The 17,401-nt window shown below is 39.1% G+C and overlaps 1 protein-coding gene across 7 annotated transcripts in view; it reads left to right on the forward strand.

Moving 5' to 3' along the window:
• Tmem71 (transmembrane protein 71) overlaps nt 1-17,401 on the forward strand; it is a 95,786-nt gene that overhangs the window by 41,338 nt on the left and 37,047 nt on the right. For 6 of the 7 annotated variants that reach the window (XR_002392037.2, XM_087187716.1, XM_021251898.2 and 3 more), the window contains 4 exons: nt 1,031-1,190; nt 3,533-3,608; nt 9,157-9,218; nt 9,317-9,377. Coding sequence is in view for 5 of the 7 variants with exons in the window: in XM_087187716.1 (XP_087043842.1) it covers nt 1,031-1,190; nt 3,533-3,608; nt 9,157-9,218; nt 9,317-9,377 (359 nt within the window). In the remaining 2 variants the exon portion in view is untranslated. Of the gene's footprint in view, nt 1-1,030; nt 1,191-1,489; nt 1,614-3,532; nt 3,609-9,156; nt 9,219-9,316; nt 9,378-17,401 lie in introns of all 7 variants that reach the window. The other variant, XR_015441389.1, reaches the window with a different exon arrangement.

Here is a 17,401-nt window from a genome sequence, read left to right on the forward strand (position 1 = left end):
AATTCACTCACGTTCTTAAAAATATACATGCATTAAATAGCCTTTTTGAATGAAAAAAGTCAAGGGAGATATATACTACACAGTATTTTATCCAGAATTTCAATGTATTTTATAGAGGGAGGGGGTCCTTAGTTATACCTATGACAAGATATTATCACACTCTCCTTGTACTAGAATGTAAGCCACATGAGGGAATAGATGACATCCATCTAATCCGCTATTGCTTCCCAAGAGCTTGGTCAGTTCTTGATACAGTATATAGTCATGGTCAGTAAATCTCACATGAATGAATGAATGAATTAGAAGTGGTAGAGTTAGATCCTCTATGAAATTTATTGTCATAAATATATCCTCTAAATCCATCTATACAATGCCACATCACTTGGAGATTAAGAGTGAGATAGCCTGTCCTCTTCTGAAAAGGGTTTTAGAACACCGTTTCATGATTTATTCTAGGACCACCTGGATTTTATCATACATCAAAATCACATATAATTTTATGTACATGAAAACACTGCATGACTGTGTGCACAATGCCACTCTTAGGAACATTCCATCACTTCTACTGTCTGCAGCAGGAATTCTCAACTCCTCAGCCAAGAAGTTGATAATTCCATGACTGGTCCTAAGACTTGTTTTCTAATTTCATCTTCCCTTGGTCTCCTTGCTTTGTTCTAACTATATACAATCAGTTTCCTTTACCAAAGTTTCATGCCTCTGATCTTTACTTATTTCTGCTCTGAAGTCAGTTATCTTCAGCCTTCAAGGATGAGGACAAATTGAAATGCAATCTTATCCAGAAATTCTTCACCTACCCTACTTTAATAGTGCATCAGAGTTACTATTATTATAATTATTAGGAATTGTGCATACAGCAGTCACTGAACACACACACACACACACACACACACACACACACACACACACAGAGAGAGAGAGAGAGAGAGAGAGAGAGAGAGAGAGAGAGAGAGAGAAAACTAAGCTCCTCTGTTTTTTCCAGGAAGTAATGTTGATTGTTCTTCTCTGACAGATGAATGGGAGATGGAGGAGAAGCCAACTAAAGAGTCTACGGAAGCTTCCTTTTCCAGCCTCGTCCTATCTCAGCCTCCCAAGGAGAACTCCCAGGGCTGCTGTCTTCAGGCCCCATGGAAAGCATCTGGACATTTCCAAGAGTGTTTTGGATCATCCAAGTGAGTTTTTCAAATCTTTGCCACACCGAATGAGCTCTTCCTTCCAGCGCCTGAGAATGATGTAGGAACTGGTATCCATCTGTGCAAGGGAGGGAGACCTGGCCTTGTGCCAGAGCCCATGTCACACTTTCACAGAAGAGTTGCACTTAGGAGTCCCCTTAGAGCCACCAGATCTATGGTGTTCCATTGTCTCAGAAACCCTGAAGACATTTGGTAAAATGTTGGGTTTTAATAAAGCAAAACAAAAGAACATCATTTTACTCTTTATACTTACTTGTGTATTTGTCTTACTCCATAAGAAGAAAAAGAAAGAAAGAAAGAAAGAAAGAAAGAAAGAAAGAAAGAAAGAAAGAAAGAAAGAAAGAAAGGAAATCAACATCTTTTCATGGTATGGCCTTGGCAAGAAAAAGAAAAGACTTAGAGGTATTGTTATTTCCTGTCAAAAGTAAATCTGGAAAAAGTTCAAAACCACCGTGTTAGAGTGAGGAGAGCCAGCTTTGCTGTCATCTGGCCAAGATTCAAAGGCCACCTTCCTCCTTGTTAGCCACAACTCTGTGAACCACCTTAGAATAGAATTTACCAGGCTCTCTAAGCAGTTTGACAAACTCTAAAACTGAACATTTTCATCTGTACATGGAGAGAATCCCAGTTCCCACCCTGTAATGACTAAAATGATTACCATCAAGTGTTCAGTATACTGTGTCACTTCTACTGAGTGCTCAATGAATGTGAGGTTATTTTGTGAAACTGAGATTAAATGGAAAAATATTTTCCTGAACAAAACCTCGAATATTTTTACTGACCATCCCTTCCACTACCAAAAACCAATATGCCCTGAACACTTCGTTCCCAGGACAGCTATTAGATAAGTGTTAAAGGGTTTTGTAAGTTCCTTTCCAATGGGTTGGGATGGCAGAGATGGCAGCTTTCACTGGTTAGGCAGGTTCCACTTTATCAATTCCTAATAGGCTCAACAGCCACTTCCCCCAGGGAGTCCACTTGTCTCTGCTCCTCTGGATCCAGGGGGACCTCTCTTTCCAGCCCACTGTCTGCACCACTGTTGCATGATTCACAGAAATCCACCAATAACTGGGCCCCAATTCCACAACTCATTTCTTTGTGGAACTCATTTTTAAATCCATTTATACTTCACTATCTGTCTAGTGATCATTATAGTTTTTCTAGCCCAATTTGCTTCTGTTAGGAAATGGTTTCTGAATTCCACATTGAATTAGGGGAAGCAAAGAATAGAATCACACTTTAGAAGGATGGATGAGTGTTCCATTGAACCCACAATAACTTATTAAATTCACAGTATACATAAAATACATTTACAGTGGCATAATTTACTACCACTACATGTTACATTCCCAGTCTTCAGCATTCCACCCACATGATGGGCTAAGTAGATTTTGTAGCTGATTCAATCCTCATTCATAGGGTAAATAGCAAAAATAAATACACTTGTAGCCTAAAATCATTCCAAGTTTTAAGAGACTGCTGCAAAATTGAGCTTTGGAAGCATTTGGCTAAAATTAAATTGAAATCTGTTCAAGCAGTCCCTTAAGTCTTTATCCTTAAACCAGCTCTGATTTCTTTTAGGTGATTAGAAGGATACTCAGGCCCATGATCAGTTTAACCGCCATGTACGTAATTGCTAAAGGGTTTCCAATCCTTTCCACTGTGGCTTGACTGCAGTCACTGACTGCAAAGAGTTTTGCAAGGACAAATATTTCACAATATGCGTTCTCTTTTTTAGTCTTTAGAGACTCACAGTATGCAGAATTGTGATTGTCTTTCCCTTCCCCACCTCAGACAAAACATTATGTTCTGTCTAGATGTGGTGTTTTAAATCTTGGCTCTGGTACCTGGTGGCTGTGTGACCTTGGACAATTTCATCATTTCTCTCTTTTCTTATTAGCTCTCACTAAACTAAGAAAATGCCTGAGCCTGGTAAATGAACTAATGTATGAAAGCTGTTTGTGAATTACAAGGCACTCTAACAATTTTAGGCAGTATTATTGTTGTTATTATCAAAGCCCTTAAATTTCTGACATTGGCATAAACTTTGCAAGACTTTTTCTACCAGTAAAGCAAAAGACAAGCCCAGAACTGCGTAGGTAGCATAGTCTTTTGCTCTATAGTGATAAAGCAAGTTTATTATTTGTAGAAATTTTCTAAGGAATGGTCCTGTAGGTGATTTTATCTTTTATTTATAACAAGTTGCTTAAACTGACATATCTTTGAGACTTATTTTTGCTGTAACAAAAAGAAGCTTTGGTATCATTTTGTTCCAAGCTTATTTAATCAACAATGATTTCGCCTTCATTTCTTCTCCTTAGATATCAGTTTGCTGCGAGAGGTCTCCTTGCAGGCAATCCTGTTCATGGCATGCTTCATCATTTCTGTGTGCGCCAGGTAATTCAGATCTTATTTTCATGCAATAGTATTTCATAATTAAGGAAGCTGTGATGGATTGATGACCTCCTTGCTTTATTCCACAAAGCATTTTAAGTAGCTCTGTGGTCAAGATTGTTCATTTTCCCATCATTATAGGTATGTTTTTATCTCTCACCTCGCTCTTCTCATCCTTTAACAAAGCACACAAAAGCCAGTGTATTTTGCTTAAAATTGGAGTGTATGATGTATCAGCGTTTGTGTCAAGTCTGAGCGGCTCCCATTACAGATTCAGTCTAAGTTCCCCCTTCAGGAATTCAGGACCACTTGAAGTCTACAGCAGGGGCCCTGACATCCTCACCAAGACTCCCTGTTTCCTACGTGTTTTTTATCCTAAGATAGGTCCATCTAAAGAGTAAGAGGTTCTGCAAAGAATAATCATATTTATTTGGGACTAACCGAGTACTGCAAGGGGAACACACATAGGTAAACAAGGCGCATACTCAGAAGTTGAGATAAGGTAAAGTTTTTAAAGGCAAAATGAGCAGGGTTGCCTCAGATACTCGGAAACAGTGTCTTTGGCCACATGGTCAATAACAAGGGTGATGCTAGTGTGAAGTTGAAGAGACAGTTGCAAGCAGATGTTTTTATGGAAGTGCTTTTTGTATGAGTCTGTGGGCTCATATGAGTCTTCGAGCTGATGGCTCTAGTGGAGTCTTTTGCGATAGTTGCTATTCGGGAATCGTGTCTAAGAATCCTTCCTGCATAGCCTCTTGGTTTCATTTATTTTGCATTAGGGTTGACGCAAGTGAGTCCATCTTGATTCTGACAATGCTCACATTCCTTTCGCACATAATATCTGTGTTCCAGGGGAGCCCTCAGTATGGCAGAGCCTGTTAGTGTGCAGGTCTGGGCATAAGTGTATTTCTGCTCTACCTGCTGTCCCCCCTCTCCTTGGCTAAACTTCCTGGCCTTTCTGTGCTCCAAGTCAGGTCCTTTCAGCACTGAACCCATTCATGCCTCAGGACCTTTTCACTTGCTGTTTTCTGTACCTGGTACAAGTCTTCCCCAGATATCCTCCTAGTGTGTGACCTTACTTCTTTTTGGAATGTGCTCAAATGTCACACTGTCAGAGACCTTCCTGTACTTCTTCGTGTCAACACCACACTACCCCATCACACACACACACACACACACACACACACACACACACACACACACACACACTTGCTTTGCTCTTCTTCAGAGAACTTAGCACCTCCTGGCCTATTATATTAATGATCTAGTTCTCCGTACAAGGACATGAGCAACCTGAGAGCAAAGACATCATGGGTTTCTTCACTGCTCTGCCCTCACTGCTGGGTCTTATTGATATTCAATGAGTCGTAGTCCTGGGGGCTTGGGCCAGCACGTGCTGCTGGCCCTCAAGTCCTGCCGCTTGAGCTTCAGAGTCTGCCGTATTGCTCAGGGAAGCTTCTTCACAAATGCCGAGTCCTAGAGCCTGTCCCATGAGAGGCTAATTTAGGTCTACTGAGAATTGGTATTTTAGAACAAGCTTCCCAGTTAATTATGAGGTTTGGGAAGCATTTTTAGATTACAATGGAACCAGAAGAACAAAAGAGGGGAGGCACGATGGTTAAAAATAAATTTACAAAATTCTTCATTATAGATCCCAAGTCAGGAGACCACAGTGTGTTTAGTATAATAAAGGCTCAGTGAAAGCATGTCAGGGAGAAAAACAAGTTGCCTCTTTTAACTTTGCATGTCCTAAACTTTCAAGTTGACCAGGGAAGCCTTACCTTCACAGGATCGCTAATGAAATGTTTCTCTTGGGTTAATTAATGCAGATGCACTCCCCACTAGAGGGGGAGAGCTTCACTCCCTATCCCTCTAGTGTGAGCTGTGTTTAGAAACTCATTTCCCAAAAGTAGAGGGAGGAAAGGGGTAGAAAGGTAGCTTTACAGTGCTGACACCTGGCTAGCTCCAGCTCAATGAACAAAGTCAACGCCAAGAATGGTACGTTTTGGGGCTGCAGGTGCCTTAGACACAATGCAGGGCTGTCTTAGTTACTTCTCTCTCATTGCTGAGATAAAATACCTGATACCCAAAGTTAAAGGAAAAAGGGTTTATTTGGCTTACAGTTCATAGAGGTTTCAGTCCGTAGTCGTCTGGCTCCAAGGCAAGGATGGAAAATAGGCATTGAAGAGGAGAAACAACATGGTGCACACAAGGTAGCAAAGGCAACAAGGGATATTAACAGCTTCTCCCTGCCCTTTTTATCTTATTCAGACCAAGGGTGTGGGTAGCACTCACACCCATAATCCTAGTGCTTTCAGGCCTAGCCTCACCATGAGTCAATCACACACTCTAGATTCAGTCACCTCCAAAAAAGCATGGGCTTTAGGGGGACATCTAAACACAATCCACAGCGAGGGGGAAGGGCACTTTATCTCTGTGGCCTTTCCAACCCTGGTCTAACCAGGAGAAAAATAAAGAGAAACCCCAGACTGAGGGACAGTCAACACATTACCTGAGCTGTTCTCCTCAGAGCTATCCAGGTCATCCAAATGTCACAGCCCAGTGGAACTGAAGGAGATGAGACGACTAAACGCAAAGTGGCAACCTGGTAGCATCCTGCAATAGAAAAAGGACAGTAGTAGGGGAAGATTGAAAAATCCAAATGTGAACATTTATTTATATCTGTATATGCTCATGGGTTTTTATTTTATACTGTTATAATCCAATATAATGTCTTTAATTTTCTTGCTGAAATTGGTTTCACTTTTACCAATGGGTGCTCTGTCAGGTTGGCTCCTATGTCCTTGTCACCTACTTCTGTTTTTTTCTTTTTTTAAACACTCTTGTTTTCTGGCACTATCAGATAATTCAAGCATGTCTTGTTTTTTCCTTGCCTCAGCTCAGCTATTTTTCTAAGAACCCCTGGTGTCTTTTGTTGTAGACTCTTAGGAGATCTGGGAGTTGAGTGTGTTTGTAGCATTATTTCTAGGCTCTGGAAGCAGGTATTATAAGGAAATATGTGTGTCTATACTAAGTCACATCTATATACATGCTGAAAATTATTTATGTATCTGCCAACACCTGTGTTAGTTATGCATGAATTCACACTGACATCTCTCACTCTAATCCAGTACTACATGGCTCATTCCAGGCTCCCCCTCACCTTGCTTACCTGAAAGCTCCCGCTCTGACAGATAGAGACCTGGATCCTACTACCAGCCACCCATTTATGAGTTTCTTCAATACCAGCATGCATCTGCAGATGTTCAGAATCATTAACCCAACCACCCTCTCCCCACCTTATGAACTAGAGTACAGCACACAGTTGTTTTTCTCTTTGGCCTTATAATTCCAGTTGAAACTACTTTTTATAGTCATTTAGGTCAACACTTTTCCCCCTTTCCTTCCATGAGGTTACATCATATATTTGTAATATAATCAGGTTCTTTTGTCTGGATACTATCCTGGGACTTCTCAACCTCCTGACTGGTTTTTAAATTTGCGTATATTACGGTTTCTTCTGTGTTATATGGTTCTATGAGTATTGCTTAATAAATAACACCATGTATCTACCACTGTAGTGTCATATAGATTAGTCTCAACACCCTGAAAAAAGGTTCTTTTCTAGTCAGACATTCCTCTTTCCCCAAACTCCTGGAAACTACTGATCTATTTTCTGTTCCTATAACCTTATCTTTTTCAGAGTATTATATTAATGTGATCACACATTATGTAGCCTTTTACGTCTATCTTCTGTCACATAGCCAAATGCATCCTTATCCATGAATAAGATTCATGCATATTGTTGTATGAATTAATAGGATTTTTAATTAAGAACCAACCCTTGTTAACAAAAGTAAGCGATGAGGTAAAAATATAATCTTGAATTTCACATTGAATTTTACTCTATATAGGACTATAGGTTTTCCCACCACTCCTGTTTTCTTTTAATTCCTTACTCTACCAGAATGCTTTCTCTCATAGTGTGAACATATATATTCATATGTATTATATATATATATATATATATATATATTCATCTCCTCTAAGATACATATTTCTTACAAGAAAATGTATACTAGGTAGTGGGAATCAGTTTCCTACCTGTTGGAACCTACAAAAATGATAAATGTGCCATTCTAACAGTTTTTTCCAGTTTGTTGCTGAGTAACATTGCAGTGTATGGATGGATCACAGCTTGTTTATACATTCTTCTATTGACAACATCTTGACTGCTTCCAGTTCTTGAAATTTTTAATAAAATTTCTACAAAGAATCACATGCAATTTTTTTAAGACATATGGTTTCAACTCAGTTGGAGATACAGCAAAAAGTGATATTGCAGGGTATACAAGTCTATCTTCAATTTTTCATGAATGTGCCAAAATATCTTCCAAAGAGTTTGGACCATTTTCATCCCTATCAGTAATGAGAGTTCCCATTGCCCTGAATCTTCTCTGGCATTTGTTACTTATTGTGGGGGTTTGGGTCATTCTAATAGAAGTGCAGTGCTAGCTCACTGCTTTAACTACTCACAGTACCTAATGTCAAGTGATGTTGAACATCTTTTCACCTGCTTATGCACTATATGTATATCTTCTTCAGTGAGAGGTCTGGGTTTTTGTTCAGGATTTCTGCTCACTTTCTGAGAAGATTATTTGCTAGTTTATTGTTGAATTTTAACTTTTCTTGTATGTTCTGGATAGAAGTCTTTTATCAGATATATGATTTGAAAGTATTTTCACTCAGATTGTATATTATCTTTTCTTTGTCTTAGCAGTGTCTTTCACAGATAAAAAGTTGTGTGCCTTTATGGTAGATATTTCAGTCTGTGACTCATTTACAAATAAATTTTATGTAAGGTATGATGCACATGTGGAGGTTCATTCTTTTGCCTGTGAATATTAAATGATGCCAGTATCATCTGTGGGAAGAATTGTGGTTTCTCCATTGAATTCCTTTTACATCTTTGTTAAAAATCAGTTTACCATATCCATTTGATTCTATTTCTTTATTCTCTGTTCCTTTTCACTAATCTACCACATATGCCAATACCACATGATTTTTATTACTGGTTGTCTTAGTTTCTTTTCTCATTGCTGAGACAAAATACCCAATATGCAAAGTTAAAGAAGGAAAGGTTTATTTTGGCTCATAGTTTGCAGAGGTTTCAGTCAATAGCTGACAGAGGACCATCACAGAAGAGAAATAGTTCATGGCAGGCAGAAGGCAGCAAGCAACAAAAAACAAGAATAGCAGCTACTTTCTGTCCCTTTATATTCTATTCTGGGCTGGGTAGCACTCACACCCAGAACTATGCCAAACCAATCAGTGTACTAACTTAGTAAGCATACACTCTTAATCCCACCCTTAATCATATACTCTAGATCCAGCCACCTCTAAAAAAGCCTCACCTATGACTTCATGAGGCTTTGGGGGGACATCTAGATACAAGTCGTAACTGCTGTTTTATAGTAAATCTTAAAATCCTAAATCTATACTAAATTTAAATTGTACATGTTGCTAAATCTAAGCAATCCTGTTGTTTCAGGTGGTGTATGGGAGGAATATCAGCCAATGTCTTCACTTGCACATTGGTGATAACTATAGCTTGTAAGTAACTTTTTCCCAAATTGCTGATCTGAATTCTGTATTTCATTTGAATATTGGTCACTTAAATTTTTTTTAAATATTTCTTTTTTCTATCCAAGATGTTGTGAAGTCATTTTTGCTCAGTCTTGCGAAATATTTCAAAGCCATCACTTGTTCTTGGTAAGTGTTGCTTCTGTTATGTTCATTGTCTGAATAAAAATGCCATTTGAACTGTTCTCAGACCTGAATGGCTTTTGCTGAGCAATAGATGACAAAGACCACACACAGGAAAGGTCTTGGCCATCCAGCCTGGACAACACTTTCTGTCACTGCTAAAATCCAGCAGTATTGTTATTGTGCCTCCTAAATTCTTCTCAAAATAAATAAAGCTAATATTTAAGGCAGCAGGTTTTAGGAAGTAATAAGAAAAGAAATGTCCTTTCATAGGTTTTAAAGGTGCTTTTACAGATTCATAGCATTGTACTTTACAAATAACTCATATTAAGAGACTTCTGCAGTTTCCTAAATGGCGGGCAAACTGCCCATGAGATGATCTCAGTTATCTCAGCTTTCTCTGCCCTTTCTGGCTCACTTAATTGTCCCTCTGCATGCTGATGGCCATTTCAGCAGATTTTAAGGGGTTACCAAGGTCTGGGGGAGATGCTCAGAGAATTTTAAACAGTTTCCACATTGCTGTATCCTTGCAAAGCTGACAGTATTAATGATCTTTATTTAACTATGACTGCAGAAGCCAAAAGCCATGGCTTGGTAAAGGAAGTCTGTGATTCAAATTGGTGTACTGGCTTTTGCTCTTGACACTGTTTCTCCATTTATGCAATCTTTCTGTTAATTCTGAAATCAAAATGGAGTTGGGATGAAAATTTATTTTGTTTATAACTCCAGGCAATATTGATTTGCTAACACTTTGAGTGACATGTCTCATAATTTTTACTCAGGTTTCTGAAGGAAGCCACTCAAGCAGCTAATTTTATTTAGCTTGCTAGTTAGAAAATTGAGTGTGGGGATCTCTAAAAAATTATTATTTTTTGACCCTTGTAAATTAATGACATTTATTTAAAAGCTCTTCTAAGATACTTCCCTCCCTGTTATTTCAGGTTTCTTTCTAGATCTATGGAGAAGGTACAGAAGTGCCTTTGTGGTGTTAACTACAGGCATTGAAGGATGAGTTGACCACTAGTCAGGACTGAACTAATCAATATGTCTTGTCAAAAGATTGTCACCCAAAGAGCCATTCAAAGACCCAATATTCAGAAACAAAAGTGTTCTGGCTTGTCAAACAGTGAGATTGTAGACATCCTTTCTCTCTGGGTATTTAGATTAACCTGATGATTGATTAGAAAGACAAGTTATGCTCTGCAGGGAAGTTTTGGTGAGGGCAGAGTTTCTCGAAGTGTGGATGCAACTATCTGCTTTGAGTTATGCATTTTTCTTTTTTCCAACCTAGGTTTGACAAAAGTTAACACCAATTTAGGAATGCCTCTGATGAATGTTTTCAATCTGAATATCCAGAAATTGTCTGACTCAAAGCCTACTTAAAATCAACTCTTTTATTGGATAACTAAGGAAAAACTATTTTAATCGCACTGTATGATATTTTTTAATCTCAGTGTCCCATCATAATGGTAATATGCTCATAAAAATAGTATTAATTTTTCTTTCCTTTGCAAATCCTGGCAGTAGAGTGGGAAAGTACTGGGAAATGTGACAGAGAACAGAATAGCAGGACTGAATGTTCCCCTCAGATAGTGGTTCTCAAACATCAATTTTTATTAAAGAATTTTATGGGATGCTTGTGACAGTGCAGATTCCTGGATCTGCCAGCATGCGACTGTGCTTTATGTGAACAAGAAACAAATTCGTGTAATCTATACCAATGTGGAAGTAAGTAAATGCAGTTTGCACATACAATATAAAGTTGCAAAAGTTCATCACTACCCCCAAAGAAGTGGCTTGATATTAGATGGCGACAGTAGGCACAATGATTTGGCTGTGGTTTGTCCCCAGGGGTAGCAGTGTTAAGCAGTGAGGACTCCCGAGACATCTTTAGGTCTCTAGGACAGGGTTGGACTGCTCTTTTATGGGGTTCATGGAGTTTGCCTGGGACCCCAGTGAGTCTTTTTCTTGGGCATCCTGTCTGACCCAGTGATCTCTCACACTTACTTACACCATTGTGATGCCACCCACCACGAGGCCTCACAGGGCCAAGCAGATGCTGGTGCTGTGCTCTGAAACGTCCTGAACTGGGAGCTAAATACGTACCTATTTTCTTTATTACATTACAGCAGTAAGAAACAGATGAATGCCGCAGCTATGGTTAATGAAAGACAGGGCAAGAGAGTCATTTTCTGGAAGGTCCATTCTTCTTTTGAACTATTTTATTCTCCAAGTTCTTAACTTTCTTGGGGCTCATGATTATTTTTCACTCAAATTACAATTAAAATAAATATGTAATACAGGAAAAATTGCTAGGGGAAAGATAGTAGAGTACTTTAAAACATATGGAAAGGGTGGAGTTGTACAACAGACTGGAGGGTTGCAGAAGATGCTACCCTTTTGTACCTGTCACTTGATGTATGCACACAAAGCAAAGATGGCCTGCCACTCACACTTGTTCTGTGTCACATTCTCTGACTAGAAACTCCTATGTGGATAAAATTATTTTTGCTCGATGTGGCAATATCAAAATACCACTTGCTAAATCTTTTCCTTTTAGCACATTTTGGATTGAAATAAAAATTGCATTAACTAATAACCAGAGTCATCAGCAAATTATATTACCTTTTCATATACCTATTGTCCATTTTAATGTCTTCTTTGAGAAAAATGTCTATTCAAGTTTTTGTCTATTTTGTTTGAATTGGGTAATTTGTGTTTTTCCTTTAGGGTGCATGACCTTGTGTATTTTGGGTATTCACTTCTTATCAATTATATGGGTTGCAAATACTTTCTCCCCATCTATAACTTTTTTGTTGATAGTTTCCTTTGCTATCCTGGAGATTTTTCATTTAATAAAATCCCACTTGTTCATTTTTGCTCTTGTTGCCTGAGACATTTATGTGATACTGAAAAAAAATCACTACAAGGCCAATATCAAGAGCTTTTCCTCTACATTTTCTTCTTACGGTTTCTGGTCTTATATTTAGTTCTTCAATCCATTCTGAATCAATTATTGTATATGATGTAAGATAAAGGTCTGGTTTTATTATTTTGCACATGAATATACAGTTTCCCCTATACCATTTATTGAAGAGACTATCTTTTCCCCAGATATTCCCAAGCCAGTTATTGATTGAGTTTTAAGATAATGTGACCATCTATGCCCCAGGCTCTTCCAGGTCTTCACAGCCTCTGCTCTTCCATCACTACTAAAGACCTAGAATTTCTTACTTGTGTTATCTAGAGAGTCTGCTCTAGCAGTCCCAGAGGTGTTGCTGATGACAGGTGAAACATAGTGAAAGGTACTAAGCATGTGCTAGCTTTATGTGCCAGGGCCATGCTAAGGTCTCACCCCGCTTATAGCCCATTTCATCTTCACAGATCAACTCTTCTGCCTTCCTGAAGTAGGTGTAGTTTGATTCTGTGATGATTTGTACAACTATTTCGAGTCACTTTGTCAAATTTTAATGGAAAAGAGCCATTGGCCAAATTTGGCTTTAATGTTTCCACACGAAATATTTCTAACCTCTCAATGGCTTAGTTTCTGTTGTCTATAAACATTGCCTGAGCCTTCAACAAGTGAATGTCATGGTCTGTTGGTCTGACTAGGAAGTGGCTGACTCTGGAGGCAGATGTATCACCTGACTCCTGCCTGCTGGTGGAAGGACTTTCCACAGTGAAGGCAGTGTGACCATTAGTCCTGATATGTCAGTTTCACTGGACTAAGAGATACGCAGAAGATTAGTAAAGCACCCTTCTGAGTGTGTCCATGTAAGTCCTTAAATACTGTGTGTAGTTCCTCTCCTGTTCCTCTCTGGCACTCTTCCCCTCCTCTGCTCCCTAACTGCCACGAACTAATTGGCCTTGCTCTGCCACACCATGATGTTCCTGCCTTGGAACCAGCCAACTAGGGACTGAATCCCCTGAAACCTTGAGCTAAATTAAACCTCTCTTCCTTTAATTCATGAGTGTTGAGTATCATGTTGAGCAACAGGAAAGTTGACGGATGCAGCAGCCAATGGCCTTGACCTCACAGCACCAACTAAAGCCAGTCCTGGACAAGGTTGTGTGATTTATTGACACAGGCACCTGAGATCCTTTCTTTCCTCTGTCTCCTTTGCTGACAGCCTTCTAGACCTGGACATGGCAAGATGTGTATACTGGTCTGCTACTCGCTCAGCTTTGGCTCCTGTCTACTCCAACAGCACCACTGGTTCAATAGACAAAAGACTGAGTTGATTGCAGAGGATAAATACTGTCCAACTGATTGCTTCTAACTCTTATTTAAAGTTGATGTGAAGATGGACAAAACAGTTATGACATTTGTGACATCAGAAAGAATATATATATTTTTGGTCTCTGTCCCTGCTTGGTGACACAGAGCTTCTAAAATCCTTTGAATTTCCTCAGTGACGTGGGTGATAGGAATATCTTATTCAGAGCTCCTGAATCCACTGGCAGCTCTTGCAGACTCACCCGTAACAGAGGCTGAGAACCTGACTGCTGATATGTGTGCAGCCAGGAGAGGTACAACATAAGGCATCATCCCAGCCAGTGACTCGCCTGGCTCCTCTGAGGGCCCTGGGTGTCATTGCAGCCCACGAAGCAGGCATGTGGTTATAAGGAGCCATCTGTACAATACACCAAACCCTCAAATATCCCGAGTCCACTCTTTTGGAAATTTGTGACTTGCTACAGTTTATAGTAGCAATCAGAATATGACTTTAGGTGTGCATTGATTCTCTTTTATTTCTTCATTTAGTAAGTGTATATGTAGTCTGACTCTGTCAAGAGCTAGGCTCAGCCCTAAGGACATAACACTGATGAAGACAGTGAAGTTTCCTGCACATTTGAAATCTCACATTGGCGTAGACTCCTATTACTCTGAAATGGGTGGGATAGCCATGTTTAAACTTGTATTGTTAAAATGACAGAAATACAGAAAAATATGATAAAAATGTGTAGTTTGATAGATTCTAAGGATCAAACATGAAAAGACATAAGACTATGCAAGCTGTACCAGCAGCCCTCCAGACTCTCCCGACCTGCCCCCCCACCTCAAAATTACCATTCTCCCGACTTTTATGCTCATGATTTTTGTGCCTTGCTTTGTGGTTTTCTTCCAGCATACATCCTAAATACTATGCTGTCTGCTTTGGTTTGTTTAATATGTCTTTGGGGCCTTTTTTAATGCATAGGTTCTTGCTCCCATTTCCATTTCTCCCTACCTTTGAAGTGTATTTCTTGTGGAAACAGGATGATTTGTCTTGTAGTTTCTTCAATTGCAGTTTTGCTGATTGCATTCTGTGGTAAAGTTTAATGTTTCCTCTAGTCTTCCACATTTCCCCCCGAAGGATAGTTGATTATAGCTTAAGGATTTTTAGTTTTGAGCTTTTGGGGGTACAACTACATCAAGGGTACTCTCATTCTCCACCAAGAAGAACACAATATCTTTTTGTGTTGTCAGCAGCCATTTCTATTCAGTGCTTTGACCTTTAATTCGTTTGGGTTAAGAAGTGATGCTTTTTGTTTTTCTGGTGTGAAAAGCCATAAGTGGAAATAAGGACTAAAATGTACAATAAACATTGGGAAATGAGAAGACATGGTTCAGATGAGAGGAGGAAAACGGGAGGGGGAGGGGAAGGAAATGAGGGACAAGAGAAAAAAAGAATGGAAACAAAGCTTTTGTACATAAACGAGGGAGGAATGGGGGGAAAAAGGAGAAGCAAGATATATCATGTACTGGTGCAAATTCCCTAGGATGAATGTTGTCATTATGTATATCTAAAATGTACCAATAAACAGTTTGCTAAAAAAAAAAGTGATGCTATTCCATTCAATCATATGTTCTTCATTTATTTGTAGGGATAGGTTTGTACTGAGAAACATCTGATTACTCAGGAATTCAGTTTCTATGGGAAAGGAAGAATGAATGCTTACCTCTTTCCTTTTATTTGCCAATTTTTAAAACAGAGAGTTAGTTCCTTTGTATCTTTCAAAAGCGGCCAGGATGCTCTGTTTAAAAATTTTTTTTATCTATGAAGAAATCATGTTTCATACATGGATTTCCTCAGAAAGCATGCCTTTCGGGTTCCAAACTCTGTGTGTATTGTATCTCACCAAGATACCAAAAGATTTGGGATAATAAATTAAAGTGTGAAAAAATGCATAGTGAGTAATTCAACTTTTAATATTCAGGCAGACAGTATTTATTTTGGGGACCCTACTATCTGCAAAAACAAAGCCAGGTACTAAACACTTTCAGATGCAATGCCTGCCTTCAAAGAACTTGCTGTTTAACAGGTCACATGGCATCGTATACCATGAGAAGAGTGGACACTGTGTAGCCAGTGCTGGCAGGACGTGCTGAGAAGTGTACAGGTCTTATTAATCCTGGCTGCTATAACGAAACACCAGAGACTGGGTGACTTAAATAACAAACATTTATGTCTCATAGTTCTGAAGCCAGGGAAGTCCAAGATCAAGGTGCCGGCCGGTGCAGTGTCTGGTAGGGGGTCTCTGCTTGGTTTGTGGATGGTCATCTCCTAGTTTTGTTGTCACATTTGGAGAGACCCTGTGTTTCCCCCTTTTCATATGAGCCATTCACAGGGGGTGGGGGGGTCATGACCTGATCATTCTCTTAAGTCCCTTCCTCTTAATACCATCATCTGAGGGATTGGGGCTTCAATATATGAATTTGGAAGGGTCCACAGACAAGCCGTAATAACTACTTACTCAAGTGTATACCAAATATTGCTCAAGATTCAATACTTGCTGAGTGGAGCATCATTCTTCTCACTTATGCAAGTTTTCTAAACACTTTTACTAGAGGTATTATTTTGCTGCTTTAGAAAGTACAGTTCGTACTTGTTTTAGCTCATCCCATACACAAATTTACTCAATCATTACAGTTACTGATAGTCACCTGGTGTTTTCTGGGAACCAGGATTGCTTTTTATTTAAATTTTTATTTTATTGGTACATTTTAGGTATACAATATAATGGTATTCCTCATTGGAAATTTGCACCTTTACATAATCTCTTGATTCTTATTTTTTCCCCATTCCCCTGTCCTCCCTTCAACCCCTCCATCCCTGCTTATTTACAAAGACTTTGTTTCCATTTTTTCATTTTCTCATATTAATTCCATTCCCTTCTTTCCTTTCTCCTACCCCTCCCACTTCCCCTTCCCCTTTGCCCCTTTTCTTCCTATTTCACATTATCTGTTATACTTTTTAGTCCTTATTTACACTTTCAGTTTCTCATACTAGAAAAACTATTCAATATTTACACATGTGCGTCCTATTTATTTCACTTAACAGTATTGCCTCAATGTGCATCCATTTAGCAAAAAATGTCTCTAATTTCTCATTTTTGATGGCTGAGTAGTACTCCATTTTATTTAAAAAACCCACATTTTCTTTCTCCAGTCTCCGGTTGATGGGCATTTGGGCTATTTCCAAGTTTTAGCTATTACAAACTGTGCTGCTATGAACATGGGCAGACATATATCACTGTGGTATGATTCTTTTAATTCCTTGGGGAAGATACCCAGCAGGGGAGTAGCTAGGTTAGATGGGACTTCCAGTCCTAGTTCTTTGAGGTATCTCCATACTGATTTCCACAGTGGTTGCGCCAGTCTACACTCCCACCCACAGGCCCACTAGCATTTGTTATTGGTTGATTTCTTGAGAGCAGCCATTCTTTCTGGGGTGAGATGGAATCTCCGCATTGTTTTCATTTGCATCTCTTGAATAACCAGTGATGTTGTACATTCTTTCATATGTTTATTTGCTATTTCTACTTCTTTGTCTGAAAAATGTCTGTTCATTTCAGATGCCCATTTTTGGATTGGGTCTTTAAATTTGGGAGGTCTGATTTTTTTTAAGCTCTTTATAGATTTGAAATAGTAGACCTAAGTTCTGAGGGACAGCTGGTGAAAAATTTTTTCCCACATTGTGGGTTGTATCGTCACACTGTTGGTGGTTTCTCTTGCTGTGCAAAATCTTTTTAGTAAGAAGAGTTCC

Source organism: Heterocephalus glaber, unplaced genomic scaffold (genome assembly GCF_053883595.1).
Source record: "Heterocephalus glaber isolate CG9 unplaced genomic scaffold, H.glaber_assembly_v1.0 deba00000281, whole genome shotgun sequence".
Taxonomy (NCBI): domain Eukaryota; kingdom Metazoa; phylum Chordata; class Mammalia; order Rodentia; family Bathyergidae; genus Heterocephalus; species Heterocephalus glaber.